Raw genomic sequence first — 18,910 nt, forward strand, 5'->3', positions numbered from 1 at the left:
GATAGAACCTAGAAATTTGAAGGTTTCTACTGTTGATACTGTGTTGTCTAGTATTGTGAGAGGTGGAAGTATGGAAGGGTTTCTCCTAAAGTCTACCACCATTTCTACAGTTTTGAGTGTGTTCAGTTCCAGATTGTTTTGGTTGCACCACAAGGCTAGTCGTTCGACCTCTCGTCTATATGCGGATTCGTCATTGTCTTGAATGAGACCAATCACTGTTGTGTCATCTGCGAACTTCAGTAGCTTAACAGATGGATCATTGGAGATGCAGTCATTGGTATACAGAGAGAAGAGAAGTGGGGAGAGCACACAGCCTTGGGGGGCCCCTGTGCTAATTGTACAGGTATTTGATGTGATCTTGCTTAGCTTCACCTGCTGCTTCCTGTTTGTTAGGAAGCTTGTGATCCACTTACAAGTCTGTTCCGGTACCTGTAGCTGGTTTAGCTTAGTTAGAAGAATGTCTGGAATGATGGTATTGAATGCTGAACTAAAGTCTACAAAAAGGACCCTTGCATAGGTCTTTGGAGACTCAAGATGTTGTAGGATGTAGTGCAGAGCCATATTAACAGCATCATCTGTTGATCTATTTGCTCGGTATGCAAATTGCAAGGGGTCTAACAGCGGATCCATGATGGTTTTCAAGTAGGAAAGCACTAGCCTTTCAAAGGTTTTCATGACTACAGATGTTAAAGCAACTGGTCTGTAGTCATTCAGTTCCTTGATGGTGGGCTTCTTCGGCACTGGGATGATGGTAGAGCGTTTGAAGCAAGAAGGAACATAACACATCTCTAGTGATTTATTGAAGATGGGGGCCAATTGGTCAGCACAGACTTTTAAGCAAGAAGGAGTTATCTTGTCTGGGCCTGGAGCTTTTCCTGGCTTTTGTCTGTGAAATAGGTCCTGCACTTCCTTTTCTGTGATCACTAGGGGTTGTGAACTCCTGAGAAGTTTGTAATAAACAAACTGGGTGGTTTATAATACCCACATAGATACACAGATAAATAAAGATAATTCCTTTGATGAAGGCAACCCTTGTGCACTTACTTGGAAGTAAGTCTGATTGAATACAAGGAGCCTGAATGGAAAACTAGAATATGAGAACATACGATGGGCAATCTGCTGTTGTGGTTGTAAGCCAAGGAGCACAGCTGAAGGTGCCAGAACCCATGAGAAGGTTAAGGGCTAAAAATCTCATGCCCATGCACCTTCTGGGCATCATGGCATCAACTGTAGCTCCAAGAACAGGAAAACAAGTCAAAATATGCTCTCCCAAGCTAAAACAAAAGTTGACCATCACCGTTACTAAAACGTTTAAAGTGTTGGACCAGGACCAACTCCAACTCTCTTCTCAAGTGTGAAATTAAAAGGGGATCTAGAAGAAGTCACCTCCTTTCCCTCTGATCTTCACAGGATCACTGTGAGGGTAAAATCAAGGAAAGGGAGGGTCTTAGATACAGTCCAAGATTCTGCAGGAAACATTAGGCCATCAAATAGAATAAATCAACTGGATTCTCTAAACGAAAAAGAGTTTGTGCTGAAATAACCAGGCCAAAGTTTGTGGCTCTTTTCAAAAACCTGACCCCCAACAACAATCCTCCTCCTCCTCTTCCTCCTCCTCCTCCTTGCTTCTTGATCCAATTTTAAACTGCCAGAATGACGCCACTTTCTTGGCTTTGTCATTGGCCAAAAATAGATAATTATTGGTACATGTTTCTGGTAGTAGCCGACATTCCAGAAGATGGGCCAGGCTTTGTGTCTATTCACATAGTGTGTTGTTATCTGCCAAGATCCTCCACTTGAACATATTGGTTTTACATTTAGGCCCTCCAACTCTCAACCTTTCAGGATCCACCAGGTAGTAGAAGGGAGTCAGATACTTCGGGCATATCCTCCTTTAATATTATTCCTTGTTCGGTGGTCTCCTTCCTCCATCTTTTAATTTGATTTTTGTTCTTGTGTACCCTCAAGAAAGTTTGCTCTTGCCCTATAGCTGTTCCTCGGTCTGAGTCGGTGGGCTTGGGGCAGGGGTGAAATGCTCTCAGTTCGGACCGGATCGGCTGATCTGGTAGCGATGGCAGCGGGTGGTTCAGAGAACCAGTAGCAAAAATCCCTCCCCCCACCCCCCGCCGCCCATGCCCACCCAATGCCTGGTCGCCTGCTTCCCCACTTGCCGCTTCTTTTAAAAAATGCTTTTAAAAGATTTTTTTAAAAGGCTCTGATGATCACAGCATTTTTTTCACAACCTATTCGGCATGCGCAGCCAGCAAACCGGTAGTAAACCGGTTCAGATTTCACCACTGGCTTGGGGTATATGTCAGGGGTGAAATGCTCCCGGTTCAGACCGGCTCGCCCGATCCGGTAGTGATGGCAGAGGGTGGTTCGGAGAACCGGTAGCAAAAATCCCTGCCCCCCCACCCCCATGCCCAGCTCAGCCGCGCGATCATCAGCCGAAGAAAAAATGCTTTAAAAGTTAAAAAAAAACCTTTGATGATCACGCAGCTCAGCTGGGTGCTAGCCAAAACACGGGGGGCGGGGGAGTCCGTTTTTCCTCCCAGCAGGCTTCCCTGAAGATTCCCTGAAGCCTACTGGGAGGAAAAATGGACTTCCCACCCCCCCACACACACCATTTTTAGCTTTGCCTAGCAAGGCTGCTGGAAGGGAAAACGGGGTGTGAGGGAGGGGTTTGAGAGAGAGAGAGAGAAAGAAAGGAGGCAAGGAAGGAAGGAAAGAAAGAGAGGAAGGAAGGAGTACAAACCTGGCACTAGATGCAGCTTCAGAGGATAATCCAGGGCTGGAAGGGACCTGGAGGTCATCTAGTCCAACCCTGCTCCAGCAGGACATTGCTAGTGAGTTTCTGTCTTTTGATTCCCCCAGTCACATAGCCACGCCTACCCAGTCACATGACCCCCACCAAGCCACGCCCACCAAGCCACGCCCACAGAACCAGTAGCAAAAAAAAGTAGATTTCACCCCTGGTATATGTCCTTTCAGAGGAGGTCAAGGGTCATTCTCTTGCTTAGTTCTCTGGGCATCTGCTGAATGACAAAAAACCACCCCAACCTCTTCTACAAAGTGGAGACAGTTACAAGTCAGATTGTCCTTTTCACAGTGAGAACCACTGGAATTTGCCATCCTTGAAAACATTTCCACAAATAATGGCCTTATGCCAGAATCAATCATTACAATGTGAACTCATCTTCCTTTTACATTTTTCATCAGAACCCTAACAAGGAAAAAAGAAAGCCTTTCCCCCTAATTAAAGTGTAATTGCTTTCATGTTTGGATGACAAGAAGAGCCAGAAAAAGCCAGCTCTTCTCTTCCAGAAACTCCAGAAGTAGAAGCAGGGGGAACAGAACATTTCCCAAGGCAATCCCTATCAACTATTTCTGATTTTTTTTTTTTTTTAAGGAAGAATGGTTGCCAGCTGCTGAAGGTAGAATGCTTTGATCTAGAAGTTAACCTCATTTGGCTTTAGAATTAACATCACTCCAAAAATAACAGGAGTTAAAAATTGAAAGCCAAATGGAAGTTAAGACTTCGAGATGAGCGTAGCAATTGTGTGATAAAATTTTTAGAGGATCTAATATTTCAGCCCATTGATATGATTCAGGTCAGTATTTTGCCTTTGGTTAATTCTTTTACAAGTTAAACCTAGCAGAAAAACACTGCCAGGACCACAGCTCAAAGCTCCTGAGACAAGTTTAGGAAGCTAAAACAGAATCATTGCTAATCCTCATACATACATACATATACAGTATATGCAAACCTGTTTATATATGTTCCATCCTGATATTGTCATCAATAATTAGGAAAGCTGAATTCATGAACAAAAATAATATTTCAGCATCTATAATTTCTTCTAGTCCCCCACATCTTTTTTTCACCCTATTTCAAAGTAAACACAAGAACTGATCCAGATCAGGATGGCCAGGAAGTCCTTAAGGGGTCCGTGATCCAGCATTCTTGGCAGGCGGCATTGGTTGGAAAAGCTCCCACTTCCCTTATTGGAAGTTTTTCTTCTGAGTTACATTGAATTATAAAACCTTGTTCACAAACTGGAATTACAACACACAGGTAAAGAGTACATTTATCAGTCTAACTTAATCCTGTCTAAAATAAGGCCACATTGACTTCTGGGTAAGAAGGTGATGCATTGCGCCACTCTAGTTAGAAAATTGGTTTGTCCCTAATTAAGTCTGTCCATGCCTACACCCCCAATTATAGGGCTTTGGGTTGTGCAAATTCCTGCACATGTCCGACATGAGCATCAACTTGTCTTACAAGGAAATCAATCCTTTTATCCTTCCGAGTTTTTTTTTTTCCTTTTTTTTAATAGCTTGAGCAAAATCTCCCAAGAGGTAATGCCTGGGCAGACTTTAGAAATAGATCTTACACAGGTAGACTTCACAAATGAGCCCAAAATTTGTGTTATTAAGTGAAACAGTTAAGGGAGTTTTGCCCCACTTTATAATAATAATAATAATAATATTTTAATTTGTATACCGCCCTTCTCCCGAAGGACTCAGGGCGGTGAACAGGCAGATAAAATATAAATACACACAATAATTAAAAACATCCCTTAAAAAACTAATTTAAATGCCCAAAATGTTAAAAAACGTACTCCCCCGTAAAATCACAAAATTTTAAAAACCCATCCAATAAAAATAAAAATCAGGCTAGTCCAGCCATACGAAATAAATAAGTTTTAAGTTCGCGGCGAAAGGTCCTAAGGTCAGGTAATTGTCGAAGTCCGAGGGGAAGTTCGTTCCACAGGGTCGGAGCTCCCACAGAGAAGGCCCTCCCCCTGGGGGCCGCCAGTCGACACTGTTTGGCTGACGGCACCCTGAGGAGTCCCTCTCTGTGGGAGCGTACCGGACGATGGGAGATAGAGGCCGGCAGTAGGCGGTCCCGTAGATAGCCCGGTCCTAAGCCATGGAGCGCTTTAAAGGTGGTAACCAACTTTCCTTGCCACATTTGTTAAGTGAATCATTGCAGTCGTTAAGTAAGTAACATGGTTGTTAAGAGAACCCAGCTTCCCAGTTGACTCTGTTTGTCAGAAGGTTGCAAAAGGAGATCACATGACCTCGGGATACTCGACTGTCATAAATATGAGTCAATTGCCAAGTGTCTGAATTTTGATCACATGACCAAGCAGATGCTGCAATGGTCATGTGAAAAACGGCCATTAGACAATTTTCCCAGGGCCGTTGTAACTTTGAAGAGTCACTAAATGAACTGTTGTAAGTGGAGGACTACTTGTATTACCAGTTCTTAGAAAATTCAGCCACTTTTATACTAACCACTCTCATTTTGTGAGACCAATTTCCTCCAAGAAAGTTACAAGTTTTTTTTTTTTAATCAGCCACTAAGGTTTATACAGTAGCAATAGAAATACTGTCTTAGACTTATATACCATTTCACAGTACTTTACAGCCCTCTCTAAGAAGATAACAGAGTGAGCGTATTGCACCCCAACAATCTGGGTCCTCATTTTACCGACCTTGGAAGGACGGAAGGCTGAATCAACCTTGAGCCAGTCAGGACTGAACTCACGGCAGTGGGCAGAGTCAGCCTGCAGTACTGCATTCTAACCACTGCACCACCACGGCTCATATAAGCCATTTGATACCCACTTTTACCATTAACTGTTTCAAGTCCATTGTGTACTTTACATTCATGAATAATCTGCAGTGTTTGAAAATAAATTTACAATCGGTCTTGACTGCAAGCAAAGGGAAATGTCAACTCTGCTTTGTTCTACGTCACCAAGCAATGTCCCTGCAGCTTTGTGTGGGAAATGTTTCATCAGAAAGTAATCTCTTTTTTTCTCTTTTTCCTTTGGAAGGTTTTAAGCACTTTGACCATGACATCAAGCAACATCTCCGGAATCTATTACTGTGTGGCTTCCAACAAGTTGGGCATCGAAGAGAGGAGCATCAGGTTCTATATCACAGGTAAAGGATGTGCATCACCCCCAAAGGCCAAGAAATGTCTTGTGGAAGCTCAGAAGATGCAACCTTCAATGGTTTTCATGGGGAGGAGGTCAAAAAAGGCAAGATGGCAGCTATAACCATGCAATCAAAGCCCCTTTACAGATAAACAAACCAATAGATAGAATAAGGACCCTGTAGTCCCTTGCATTGGGGTGCAGTCAGGGAGACCAAACAGAGCTTGACTGTTAATTGGCCAGACACCCTGATGCCTGTTTGGAGTTCACAGCAAACAATTATTCATTGCGTCCAATGAGAGAAATACCTGCCTCAAACTAGGATTGAACTCACAGCCTCCTGATTGTGAGGCGAGAGCTCCACTTCTAGGCTACACTGCCGTTCAAGATAGACAGACAGAGAGAGAGATTGATTATATAAAAAGGCCTTCTTCTCCTCTCCTTTCCTCTTCCTCTCCTCCTTCTTTCCATCCACATACCAACAACACTCCATATTTTACAACTGCTTCTGCATTTCTGATGCCTACGAGCAGAAGCTAGTTAACTACAGGTATGTCTTTCCAATCATCTAATGCTGCTCTCAGTCCTTCCCTTCTGTAGAAGTTGTGGGGGGGGACACTCTTGGCTCTTGAAAGCCAGCCTTTGATGCAGGAGGGAAATGCTACTGGTTCACATCAGTTAGGGTGAACCAGTAGTAATAAAAGCTACCATTTCAGGCAAATCGGTTGTAAAAAGTTCATCTGAACCGGTATTTCCGACAATCAGCTGTGCCACGCAATTTATATTCGCTAGAAAGCAGGAAATCCTGCTTTCTAGCGAATCTAAATCATGCGGCACAGCTGTTCCTCCCCCTCGCTGTTTTACTTACCTTAAAACAGCTCCTTTTTCTGCATGAAGTGTGCATTTGGCACGTACTACCCATGCATGCACAGTGTGCATCTGGCACACACTATGCGTGCCCATGCACAGCTCGCGTTTGGCGTGCATGCACAGCCAGCGAACCGATGGCAACCCGCGGAGAATTTCACCACTGCTTTGACACCCCACTGTTTTGTTTTGTTTTGTTTGTTTTGTTTACATTTATACCCCGCCCTTCTCCGAAGACTCAGGGCGGCTTACAATGTAAGCTTACAATGACTTCCTTACTGGAAGTCACACAATGCTAAATCAGTTCCTTAATTGTCACAGTTTTGTGGAAGTGCCCACAACATGTTCTCCAACCATGCACTGTACAGGTAGTCCTTGACTTACAACAGTTTGTTTAGTGACTGTTCAAAGTTACAACAGCACTGAAAAAATTGACCTACGACCATTTTTCACAGTTGGGTCAAAACTCACTTCACAAATACTGTATCTCACTTAGCAAATGTTTCACTGAATAACAGAAATTTTGGGCTCAACTGTGGTCGTAAGTTTAGGACTACCTGTATTTTGAAGCCTTCTTCTCAGGGGTGGAAGTAAGGACATCCTCCATATACTCAGCTCCATCTGGGTCCAAATGATTGGTCTGCTTCTTTCTGGTGTTTCTTGCAGACATGCAATCCAGCCTGGAGGCAGACTCCCAAATGACAGCTATTGTGACCAGCCGTGTCCAGATGACCTGCAAGTGCTCCAAGTACCTTTACGATCACCTCACCTGGTATGACCCCACCTTGCAGGAAGTCCCCACAGCTCTCACCCAGAAGAAGGTGGACAACTATTCCATCTCCTTAGTGCTGGAGATCCATAATGTCTCCCAGGCTCACGCAGGGCTTTACAAGTGCCGAGCATCAAGCTACCACAACCGCACCAAGCAGCTGGAGAAAAGTACCATGCTCAGCATAAAATGTAAGAAGGGTGGCAACATCTGTCTCATCATGTTCTTGGCCACCATGTGGCTTCTACTTTTCTCTAATACAGTATTTCTCAACCTCAGCAACTTTAAGCTGTAGGGACTGAAGTCCACACAACTTAAAGTTGCCAAAGTTGAGAAGCTCTGCTCTTAACACATGGGCTCCAAACTTGGCAACTTTTGAGATTTGTGGATTTCAATCCCCAGAATTCCTCAGGCAGCCATGCTGGGTGAGGAATTCTGGGACTTGAAGTCCACAGTCATAAAGATGCCAAATTTGAAGAGCCCTGCTCTAAGAAAATGCTATTTTTTTTCTTACATTTCCATAATATGGACTTTATTTACGAGAAGTTTTGAGTTACAGCGTTGCAAAATGTCAAACAAGGCAATTCCGGCAATATTCCAATTTATTCAATTTATTCAATTTCTCCAGCCTCTTTATGTGCTTGGATAATTAGACAGAAACATACTAATCAAGCAAAGTTTCCAAATTCACCATCATTAATTTCTGGTAGGAAGTCAGATGCAATTAGCACTAGAGATGGAATCAAATCAGTAGAAATGATAGAAGTTCTTCAACCTGGGAAGAACAAAGAAATTAAAAGGAAAATTCTCTAGAATGAAACGAAAGTAAGTTACATTAGTTTTAAAAAGTCTAGACAAGAACTAGTTTGGGGATCAAAGTAGCACATCAGAAAGCCTAAGGAACAAAGAATGTTTGAGAAGAGATACAATTGGAAGAACCTGCCTTGTAAACTTACTTTCATTCTGAAAGTGTCATAAATAAAGTGAGATGAGTCATTATTTTAAAAAAAACAACCACCATTTTTTACTCACATTCTTTTTGGGGAGGACTGTCTTCTGAAGGATTGGAGTGGAATGGGGTCCCAGATTTCATTCCTTGATGGGGAGAAATGGAAAAAGCATAAATGTTGAGCAGGTATTACTAAATTGAATTGGCATTTAGCTTTGGAATCATGAGGACTAATAACTTACAGGACATTTTATGTCAGAGGAAGAGGAGGATCTTGTTCATTTTCATAGTAACAATTTAAACTTTTCATCTAGCCAACATTTAGTTTAAAATATCTGTGGTGTCAAAGCTGAATCGATTTGATCTTCATAATTTTCTTATTTTCTTTTGTTCAGGGTTGCCTTGGTGACCACAGAAGTGCAAAGCTTTTGGTGTTAAAATATGTCATTTTCCCTTTGTTTGCAGTTAAGACAGTGCCTTACATTATGGAGAATTTTACCGACTTGGAGGTTAACGTGAGCGGGACCATCATTCTGGAGTGCAAAGTCAACGGGACCCCCAAACCTGCTATTGCTTGGCTGAAAAATGGCCACCGCATCACCCCTGCTTCAGGTGAGCCTTCTGAGATAGGTGCTGCTACTCTTGCTTCTTTCTTTCTGTTAAGATCACAGGTGGCCTATTGGAAAATGGGGAATCATGGATAAGTAATTTAAAAAATTCATTTTCAAGGTCCCAAGTTCAGTTCCCAGCATAGCAGGACCAGGACAAAGTACAGTGCCAAAACCTAAGACAGACATATAGAATTACTTTTTCTTCCTCAGCTACAGACAGAATCTCGCCAAGCTAAGGCAAACTACTCACATCATTAAAGAAATATTCTGAGAACTTCTAGGAAGGAGCCAGCTTGGATCTCTTCATATCAAACAAACTATCTAAACTTTGCTATCACTTCATCCCCCTGGGAATCCAGACCCCCCCCCCTCCTGGGAATCTCCAGACTACATTCCACCATATGCAGGCAGTTGTTGAATTACAACCATTCATTCAGCAATTGTTCAAAGTTACAGTGGTGCTAAATAAATACTGATTGTAACTGGTCCTTGCTGCCATCTGAAGCAAATCCCACCCTCCCTCATATTGATGATGTTACCTAGTTGGGTAATGAAACCCAAGCAAACAACCAAGCTCAGAAAGCATGTATTGATATTTAAAAATAAAAAACTAATAAAATGTTTTTTTTAAAAAAGCACCAAGGACCCCACAGTCCTCCTCCTGCTCCTGCTTCTGCTCCTCTTCCTCCCCCTCCTATATAAATACACCCAGCGATTGTGAAGATGAGACCCAGGAACGTGGACTGAACTACCTCTAGCTGCCCACTGCTCAGGCAAGAGCAAAGTTGCAGGCCTTAGAATTCCCTTTCAGTGCAAAACAACACAGGTAGTCCTTGACTTATGACCACAATTGAGCCCAAAATTTCACTTGCTAAGCAAATCAGTTGTTAAGTGAGTTTTGCCCCATTTTACAACTTTTCTTGCAACAATTGTTAAGTAAATTACTGCAATTGTTAATTAGTAACATGGTTATAAATTGACTCTGATTTCTCCATTGTCTCTGCATGTCAGAAGGTCACAAAAGGGGATGACATGACCCCAAGACACTGCAACAGTCATAAATATGAGCCAGTTGCCAAGCAATAGCAATAGCTCTTCGACATATATACTGCTTCACAGTGCTTTACAGCCCTCTCTAAGCGGTTTACAGAGTCAGCATATGGCTCTCAACAATCTGGGTCCTCATTTTACTGACGTGAGATGGATGGAGGGCAGAGTCAACCTTGAGCCTGTCAGGATCAAACTGCTGAAATGCTGGCAGCCAGTGATCAGCAGAAGTAGCCTGCAGTACTGCATTCTAACCACTGCTCATGAATTTTCGTGTCTGAATTTTGATCACATGACCATGGGGATGTTTGCAAAGTGCTTAAAACATTTTTCAGTGGCGTTATAACTTTGAATGGTCACTAAATAAAAGTTTGTATGCCGAGGACTACCTGTACAGAACAACAGGGACACAAAATGCCATGCTAACTTTCAGTTCTTCAAAAACCGACTTTCAAAAATCTCAGCATGCAAAAGAGGGTCTTTCCCTGAAATCTTGGAGAGACAATTTTTTTTATTTTATTTTATTTATTTTATTTATTTATTATTTTATTTTATTTCAGCACAAATAAAATTGGACCAGATGGGCTGCTGATTAGTTTCAAATGAAGGGACCCTTACTCGTCCTTGGATTTCTTTCTATCAGAGGCATCCACAAGGGGATTTTTTAAAAATCCTCAAAGTAGCCACCAAGGTGGTAGTTGTGGCCACTAGCTTGACTTCTTACACTTTTTATGCTCACGCACAGACATCTTTTTTTCTGATGCTACATAATAAGCAATTCCAGCACCACTTTCTCTGGAGGCAGGGGAAATACTCTGTAATGCATGATGCATTGAAATAATGTTCCTTTCTCCCCCTCTGTCCCCCACCCCCTTCTTTCTTCCAGGAATTTCCATGGAAAACAACACTTTGGTGATTGAACGAGTGAAAAAGGATGACGAGGGTCATTATGAATGCCAAGCGATCAACGAGATGGGTCAAGGCAGCACCGGGGCATTTATTAAAATAGAAGGTGAGAGACACAAGATGAAACGGTTTGTCTCCAACAGTTTACGCTGGGACTACAAACCCCATCACTTTTAACTGTTGTTAAACAGCCAAAAGCTGTCCAATACATGTATGGTTTATTGCAAGTGAAGCTTGATGGAGTGGTGGATCAATGGATCTTGAGTCGAAATCTTCTCGTGTCTTTTTCAGGCTCTGAAGAAAAATCCAACATAGAAGTTATCATCTTGGTTTGCACTGGTTTAGCAGCCACTCTCTTTTGGCTCCTTCTGACCCTCTTCATACGGAAACTCAGAAAAGTAAGGTGACCCTCATGTTTTAGGCTTAGAAATGAATCACTTCAGTCGCTGAAAGAACTAAAGTGATTCAGTAGCCAATTTCTATAGTGCCACAAATGACAAAGAAAAGTCTTCATTAACTTACAACTGTTTAGTCCTTCAGAGGCAGCCGGAGGCAGCTTCTAAATCACGCAATTCCAGGAAAAAAAGACATGGCTACTTTGATGATTCAAACGGAGGTAGTTTGTCCATCTCTCACATTTTTTAAAGTTCAAGTAGTCCTGTAGACAGTTCATTTAGTGGTCATTCAAAGTTACAATGGTTACTGAAAAAAGTGTACACGGCAATACGCTTGTCAAAATTCTTTCCTGTCCTTAGTTCCTAGAAGAGAACAAGAGAAAGGCATAGAAAAATTTCCACTGAGTTCAGTTTAAAAGCCCTCAAATAAAAGCTCTAAAGGGGAATATCATGGTATCTTTTGCTAAATGTGTGTATCGTAGGATTGATGGGAGCAGACTTCAATGAGCCTTTGGTGGCACAGTGGTTACGCAATACAATATTGCAGGCTGACTCTGCCGACTGCCAGCAGCTCAATTCTCACTGGCTCAAGATGAACTCAGTATTCCAGCCTTCTGAGGTTGATAAAATGAGGACCCACATTGTTGGGGGCAGGATGCTGACTCTGTAAACCGCTTAGAGAGGGCTGTAAAGCAGTATGAAGCGGTATATCAGCGCTAGTGCTAAGAGTTTTAGAAGGTGACTAGGGTTCCCTTCTTTCTGTTTTAATGTTTAAAATAGTATACCACCAAGTATTTCAAGGAGTAATTTTCTTTTCTGGTTTCAAAAAGAGATTGCATCCTTTAAATGTTGTGTACAAACATTCTGATCTGTTTTTCTAACTTTTAAACGTAGCGTTTATGTAAGGGTTATGAATCATTCTTTCCATGCTTATTTATATGGACCCAAGAATTTTCAATAGACCTGCTCTGATGCTGAGGTAGTCCTCAACTTACAACAGTTTATTTAGTCACTGTTTGAAGTTACAATGGCATGAAAAAAGTGACTTATGGTCATTTTTCACACTTACAATCATTACAAGCATCCCCATGATCACAATATCAAGATTCAGACGCTTGGCAACTGGTTCATATTTATGATGGTTGCAGTCTCCCGGGGTCATGTGATCCCCCTTTGTGACCTTCTGACCAGCAAAGTCAAAAGGAAGCCAGATTCACTCAACGACCATGTTACTTATTTGAACAATTGCAGTGATTCACTTAATAACTGTGGCAAGAAAGGTTGTGAAATAAGGCAAAATTGTGATATCTCGGCAACAGAAATTTTTGGGTTCGATTTTAGTCATAAGTCGAGGACTACCTGTACCACTTCTGAAAGTTTTGCCCAACCATAATACCATAGGGGTACAAGAGAGTTGGAAGAGATTGAAAGAGTCATCTCCCGAGTGTGAATTCTGCATCTCTGTCATTTCTGAGCTCTACTCGCTTAGTAGGTTGGCAAGGACTCATTTTCCTAACAGACCATTTTCCTAATCCTTGTTCAATGGGTTAATCAATTCCTGGCTGTTTCAACAGCAGAGTGAAAGTGAAAGCCCAAGCAAGGCTGGAATAGAATGCCAACATGTCCAGTTGCCTGGAAATCCATTTAACTTACTACAGATGATTAGGCAAGCCCATACAGTATTTATACATCCACGCAACTATAAAAAGAATGCAGGCTGGTGAATTAAAAAGAGCAGGAGATGGTTTTCATGCTTCTTTAGGAGGAAGAAGGGGCACCTTTGTTCAAACCTTTGCAGGAATGGAGCTTCTGTCTTTTTTTTTGTCACAACATTATGAAATAACTATACGATATATAAATATATATATAACCATAAGTATATAATAACTATATGAAATTGGATACAACCAAAGGGAACATTAGGACAGGAACGGTAGGCACTCTGGTGCTCTTATGCACGCCCCTTACAGACCTCTTAGGAATGGGGTGAGGTCAATAGTAGATAGTTTTTGGTTAAAGCTTTGGGGATTTTGGGAAGAGACCACAAAGTCAGGTAGTGCATTCCAAGCATTAACAACTCTGTTTCTAAAGTCATATTTTCTGCAATCGAGATTGGAGCGGTTCACATTAAGTTTAGATCTATTGTTTGCTCATGTATTGTTGCAATTGAAGCTGAAGTAGTCTTCAACAGGAAGGACGTTGTAAGAGATGATTCTATGAGTTAAGCTCAGGTCATGTCGAAGGTGGCGGAGTTCTAAATTTTCTAAATCCAGGATTTCAAGTCTGGTGGCATAAGGTATTTTGTTGTGATCAGAGGAGTGGAGAACTCTTCTTGTAAAATATTTCTGGACATGCTCAATTGTATTAATGTCCGAAATGAGGTGTGGGTTCCAGACAGGCGAGCTGTATTCAAAAATTGGTCTAGCAAATGTTTTATATGCTCTGGTTAGTAGTGTAGTGTTTCTGGAGAAGAAGCTACACAAGATTAAGTTTACAACTCTTAAAGCCTTTTTTGCAATGTAGTTGCAGTGGGCTTTGGCACTTAGATCATTTGATATGAAAACTCCAAGGTCTTTAACGGGGTGGGGGTCACCTATAAGGTAGTGTCCATCGAGCTTGTATTTAGTGTTCAGATTCTTTTTTCCAATGTGTAAGACAGAGCATTTGTTGGTTGAGATTTGGAGTTGCCAAGTTTTTGACCATTCCGACACAAAGTCAAGCTCTTTTTGAAGGGTAGCTGTATTGTTGGTAGTGTTAAATAGTTTAACATCGTCAGCGAAGAGAACACAATTGCTTATAATATGGTCACAGAGATATTCTCACCTCATTCTGTGTTCATCGGCTCCATCCATCTTCTTCCAATTCTGATCTTAGGGAGTTTCTTTTTTTCTTTCAGCCGGATGCCACCGATATTAAAACTGGATATTTGTCCATCATAATGGACCCAGAGGAGATGCCCCTGGATGAGCAGTGCGAACGACTTCCTTACGACAGCAGCAAATGGGAATTCCCAAGGGATCGACTGCGGCTGGGTATGTGGGACCTAGGCAAGCTTTTGTGTTGGGGGGTGGCCTTGAATGGAATGAGACAACTAGGCATGACCAACTTGCTGCAGCCAACTCACCACTGGACAACTCGCAACAATTCAATTTAAGTATTTAAAATAATTCAAACATTACTTTAATTTTTATAATTCACATTTCATTTTGTCCCTCAACATTCCTTTGGTATTAGTGTAACACTTGCCCTGTGACAAGCTGTCCCAAAGAGAGTTGGTCTCAGCGAGTTGGCCACAGTGAGTTGGCTGTGCTTAGTTATCCTTGACCCAACCTTGAATAGTGCTGGATTACTGCCTAAGTCCCCCTTCCAAGAACTCCTAATGACTCTGCTGGCTGGCAATTTACAGTTGTAGCTGAACACATCTGGGATGGATTTGACAGCTAATAGTCCATTTGTACGTCATTGGATTCAGCACGATGATAAAGATTGGGATCCATTGTTTACGGGAGGGGTGATCAGCCAGATGACTTCCAGATGTTTTGCATGAATGATGATGGAAATTGTCATCCCAAAACATCTGAAAGGTGTCATCTGTCTTTGTCTAAGGGATGCCTTCAGCTTCATGCAGAACATTAACTAGATTTGTTAGATCTCATCTCCGCCTAGAAAGAAATAGAATAAAATTGTTTTCCATGCTCCCTGCTAGAGCTAAACATTGGCAGGGAGAATAAAGTAGAGGTGACAAGGAACAGGTAGTCCTTGACTTACAATCACAATTGAACCCAAAATTTCTATGGTTAAGTGAGACATTTGTTAAGTGAATTTTGCCCCATTTTACAACCTTTCATGCAAGTTGTTAAATTAATCATGGCAATTGTTATGTAGGAAGATGGTTGTTAAGTAAATATGGTTTCCCCATTGATTCTGCTTGTCAGAAGGTTGCAAAAGGGGATCACATGACCCCAAGACACTGCAACCATCATAAATATGAACCAATTGCCAAGCATCCAAATTGTGTTCATGTGGCCATGGGGGCGCTGCAACAGTCATAAGTGTGAAAAACGGTCACAAACAGTGGTGAAATTCAAAAAATTTTTACTACCAGTTCTGTGGGCCTGGCTTGGTGGGCATGGTGTGGCTTGGTGGGCGTGGCAGGGGAAGGATATTGCAAAATCCCCATTCCCACCCCACTCTGGGGCCGGCCAGAGGTGGTATTTGCGGGTTCTCCGAACTACTCAAAATTTCCGCTACGGGTTCTCCAGAACTTGTCAGAACCTGATGGATTTCACCCCCGGTCACTTTTTTCAGTGCTGATGGAGCTTTGAACAGTCACTAAACAAACTGTTGTAAGTCAACCAGCTGCTTAGTGACTCTTCACGCACACTACGGTCACGTGGTTGCATTTTGGGTGCTTGGCAACCAATTGTTGTTTGCAGCATCCCCTGGTCACATGACCACAATTTTTATTTATTTATTTATTTTACCAGTTTCAAGTATTTTCTTTTGGTTTCAGGTAAAAAGCATCCATTGAGGAAAACAGGCTTGCTAAATAACGGCCACATTCACTTAACAACTGCTTGGTGTGTTTTTTTACATTTATATCCCGCCCTTCTCCGAAGACTCAGGGCGGCTTACATTGTGTAAGGCACAATGTGGCATTTGCTTAATGGTTTCTACAAAAAATAATCAGGCATGCTCATGGGGTGACCTGCTTAATGACCGCCATGATCAATGACCATAATTCTAGACTCAATTTTGGTCATAAATACGAATAATAATAAATTGAAGACTACCTGTACTACCTGGCCTCATTGCCCACTTTTCTTTTTTTAATGAAATTTTAGTGAGTCCAATATTTTTTCTGTTTCAAGCACAAATTCAGTCTGTTACCCTTGGTGAACAATTCATGTATTCATAAATCAAAAGTCCTACTTGTCAGCCTGAGTGAACCTGATATGGGCCATAAAGTTTTTATGAAGTATCTCCAAATCCCATAATATTCTGCAGAGTGCAAAAGGCTAAGAATCATTTTTCAATCATTTGCGGTTCACTAATTGTAACACAAAGATTAATCCTGGGATTTTATCCATTCCAGCAGTCTCTGTTGTTAGAAAATCCACTACTTCTCTATGAAATGTCAGCTTGCTACAATACTTTCCCATTGTTAAGCTTCCTTAATATTTTAATATTCGGCCCACGAATTTACCGATTTCTAATGGATATGAAAACAATCTAGATCTACTTGATTACCAATCTTTGGTAGGAGGAAGAAGAGGAGGACTAAAAACCAAATTATTTAACTAAATAGTAAAGGTTGAGGGATGCATGCAAAGCTTTTCAGCAATGCACAATTTTGCAAGCTTTTCTGAATTTTGGAAATGATTCTGTTTTTTATTTCCCTGGAATGTATGAACCTTAGATTTTGTCTCTTTTTCTCCCTGTGTTTTGTATTATTTCATATGTTTATAAACTCGGTTCAGTTTATACATATGTTCTAGCATGTGATGCAGAGTTTCTGCTGCATGTTTATCAGGACTCTGATAGTTTGCAAAAAAAAAAAAAAAAAAGGATTCTCTTGCATGCACTTTGTATGTCAATATGGCAATTCTTTGCAAATCCAAAGAAAGTAAAGGCTGGGCTCTTGGAGCAGAACCCATCTTTCTGAGCTTCCTTCCTCCCTTCCTTTTCTGGGGAAAAAAATCCCTGTTTGGTTGCAAAATTATACTGATGAACTTTCAAAAAGGATTTCAAAGGATTTTTTGACTGAAATTTTGGGGAGAGTGTCCTGCTGTGTCGTTGGCTTCCACAATCTAATAATCATCTCCATTGTGTTGTTGTTGTTGCTTTTAAAAAAATACATTTTATTATGCAACCTATTAAAAATGCATACAACAGCAGGGAATGATCAACACAATCTCAAAATTAAAATATAGAGTAATGAAAAATAAGGAAAAAAGGAACAAAGGCAAGTCATGCCTGGATATTATGATGTTTACATCTTAATGATGTTTATATCACAATGTTTCCTTCCTTCCATCTTTGAATAAACAAGGATGGTTTTCTTTTCCCCAGCATGATTAGAGATTTATATTTGAAAGTGAGACATCTTCAGAAAAAAAATGTCAAGGGTTATTTCTGCAAAAGCGAGAATCAACGCTGCAAAACAAAGCAGGGGGGGAGAAGCAATAAATTGTGCAAAACAAGTGGAATTAGAGAAATCTCTTTTGCTTTGCAGGTCTGTTTTTGCAGAACAAGCTTCTTTTATGCTAGAACTGGAGTGTTGCAAAGCAGGTCCCTCCGTTGGTCTTGTTACACCCAAACGTGCTTCGGACAACTCAACTGCGGCCAATTCGCCACAGCCAACTCGCTATGGGATAACTCACCACAGGACAATTTAATAATTCAATTTAATGATTTAAAATAATTTTTAAAAATATTTCAGTTCTTGTCACTTATGTTTCATTTTGTCCCCTCTTTGATATCCTTTCTTTAATGGTTATATTCCATCACATCTTCCATCTTAGTGTAACTCTTGTTCCGCAGCGAGTTGGCCACGGTGTGATGTCTCACGGCGAGTTGGCCACAGTGAGTGTTTGTCCCAGACCCACCCTGCTTCTCTTCAATGCCTGGTGTTGTCGGTGCTGCCTGGCTCACTCTTTCCTCTTGCCTCTCTAGGTAAAACTCTGGGTCATGGTGCTTTTGGCAAAGTGGTGGAAGCATCTGCTTTTGGCATAGATAAATCTTCAACCTGCAAAACAGTGGCTGTTAAAATGCTTAAAGGTACACTTCTCTCAGACTCCTCAACAGTTCTTTCTGAAACCCAACCCCAAAATGTTGCTAGAGAAAGTTTCAGAAACATTGCTGTTGAAAATCGAATAAGGAAGGATTGCATTCCTTTTATTACTCTTCCCTCTCTCCTCCTTATGGTAACTCTGGAATGGGATGGGCAATATGGTCTAGTCCAGGGGTCTGCAAACTTGGCTCTTTTAAGACTTGTGGATTTCAACTCCCAGAGTTCCTCAGCCAGCAAAGCTTTGCAAGTTTGCAGACCCTGGCTTAGGGCACTTTGGGGCCTATCGTTATGTCCTTGAGCATCCTGTCTGATTTGGTTGGATTGTTTTTCAGTAGCTTTCATTTTTTAATAATAACTTTTATTGCATTCTGAGCTTGGCTGTTTTCTTGCAGAGATTTCATTACCCACGCTAGTTAACATTCTCAGTGCTAGTCTGCTAGTCAACCTTAGAACTGATGATGTTACCTAATTGGGTCATGAAACGTCTGCGAGAAAACAACCAAGCTGAGAGACCACCAAGGACCCCTCGTTTCAACCCTGAGCTACAAATATTCTCCTTTACTGGAATTTTTATTGCAATATAAAAATACAAAGATAAAAAACTAACCCAAACTAAGAAAAAAAA

At 41.4% G+C, this 18,910-nt stretch overlaps 1 protein-coding gene across 4 annotated transcripts in view; it reads left to right on the top strand.

The window, feature by feature from the left end:
- LOC131205061 (vascular endothelial growth factor receptor kdr-like) overlaps positions 1–18,910 on the top strand; it is a 210,691-nt gene that overhangs the window by 136,301 nt on the left and 55,480 nt on the right. For 2 of the 4 annotated variants that reach the window (XM_058196910.1, XM_058196911.1), the window contains exons 12-18: positions 5,847–5,955; positions 7,482–7,775; positions 8,999–9,145; positions 11,078–11,203; positions 11,389–11,495; positions 14,389–14,524; positions 18,168–18,272. In XM_058196910.1, the coding sequence (XP_058052893.1) occupies positions 5,847–5,955; positions 7,482–7,775; positions 8,999–9,145; positions 11,078–11,203; positions 11,389–11,495; positions 14,389–14,524; positions 18,168–18,272 (1,024 nt within the window). The remainder of the gene's footprint in view (positions 1–5,846; positions 5,956–7,481; positions 7,776–8,998; positions 9,146–11,077; positions 11,204–11,388; positions 11,496–14,388; positions 14,525–18,167; positions 18,273–18,910) is intronic. The other 2 variants (XM_058196913.1, XM_058196914.1) reach the window with 1 other exon arrangement.

Source organism: Ahaetulla prasina, chromosome 11 (genome assembly GCF_028640845.1).
Source record: "Ahaetulla prasina isolate Xishuangbanna chromosome 11, ASM2864084v1, whole genome shotgun sequence".
NCBI classification, from domain to species: domain Eukaryota; kingdom Metazoa; phylum Chordata; class Lepidosauria; order Squamata; family Colubridae; genus Ahaetulla; species Ahaetulla prasina.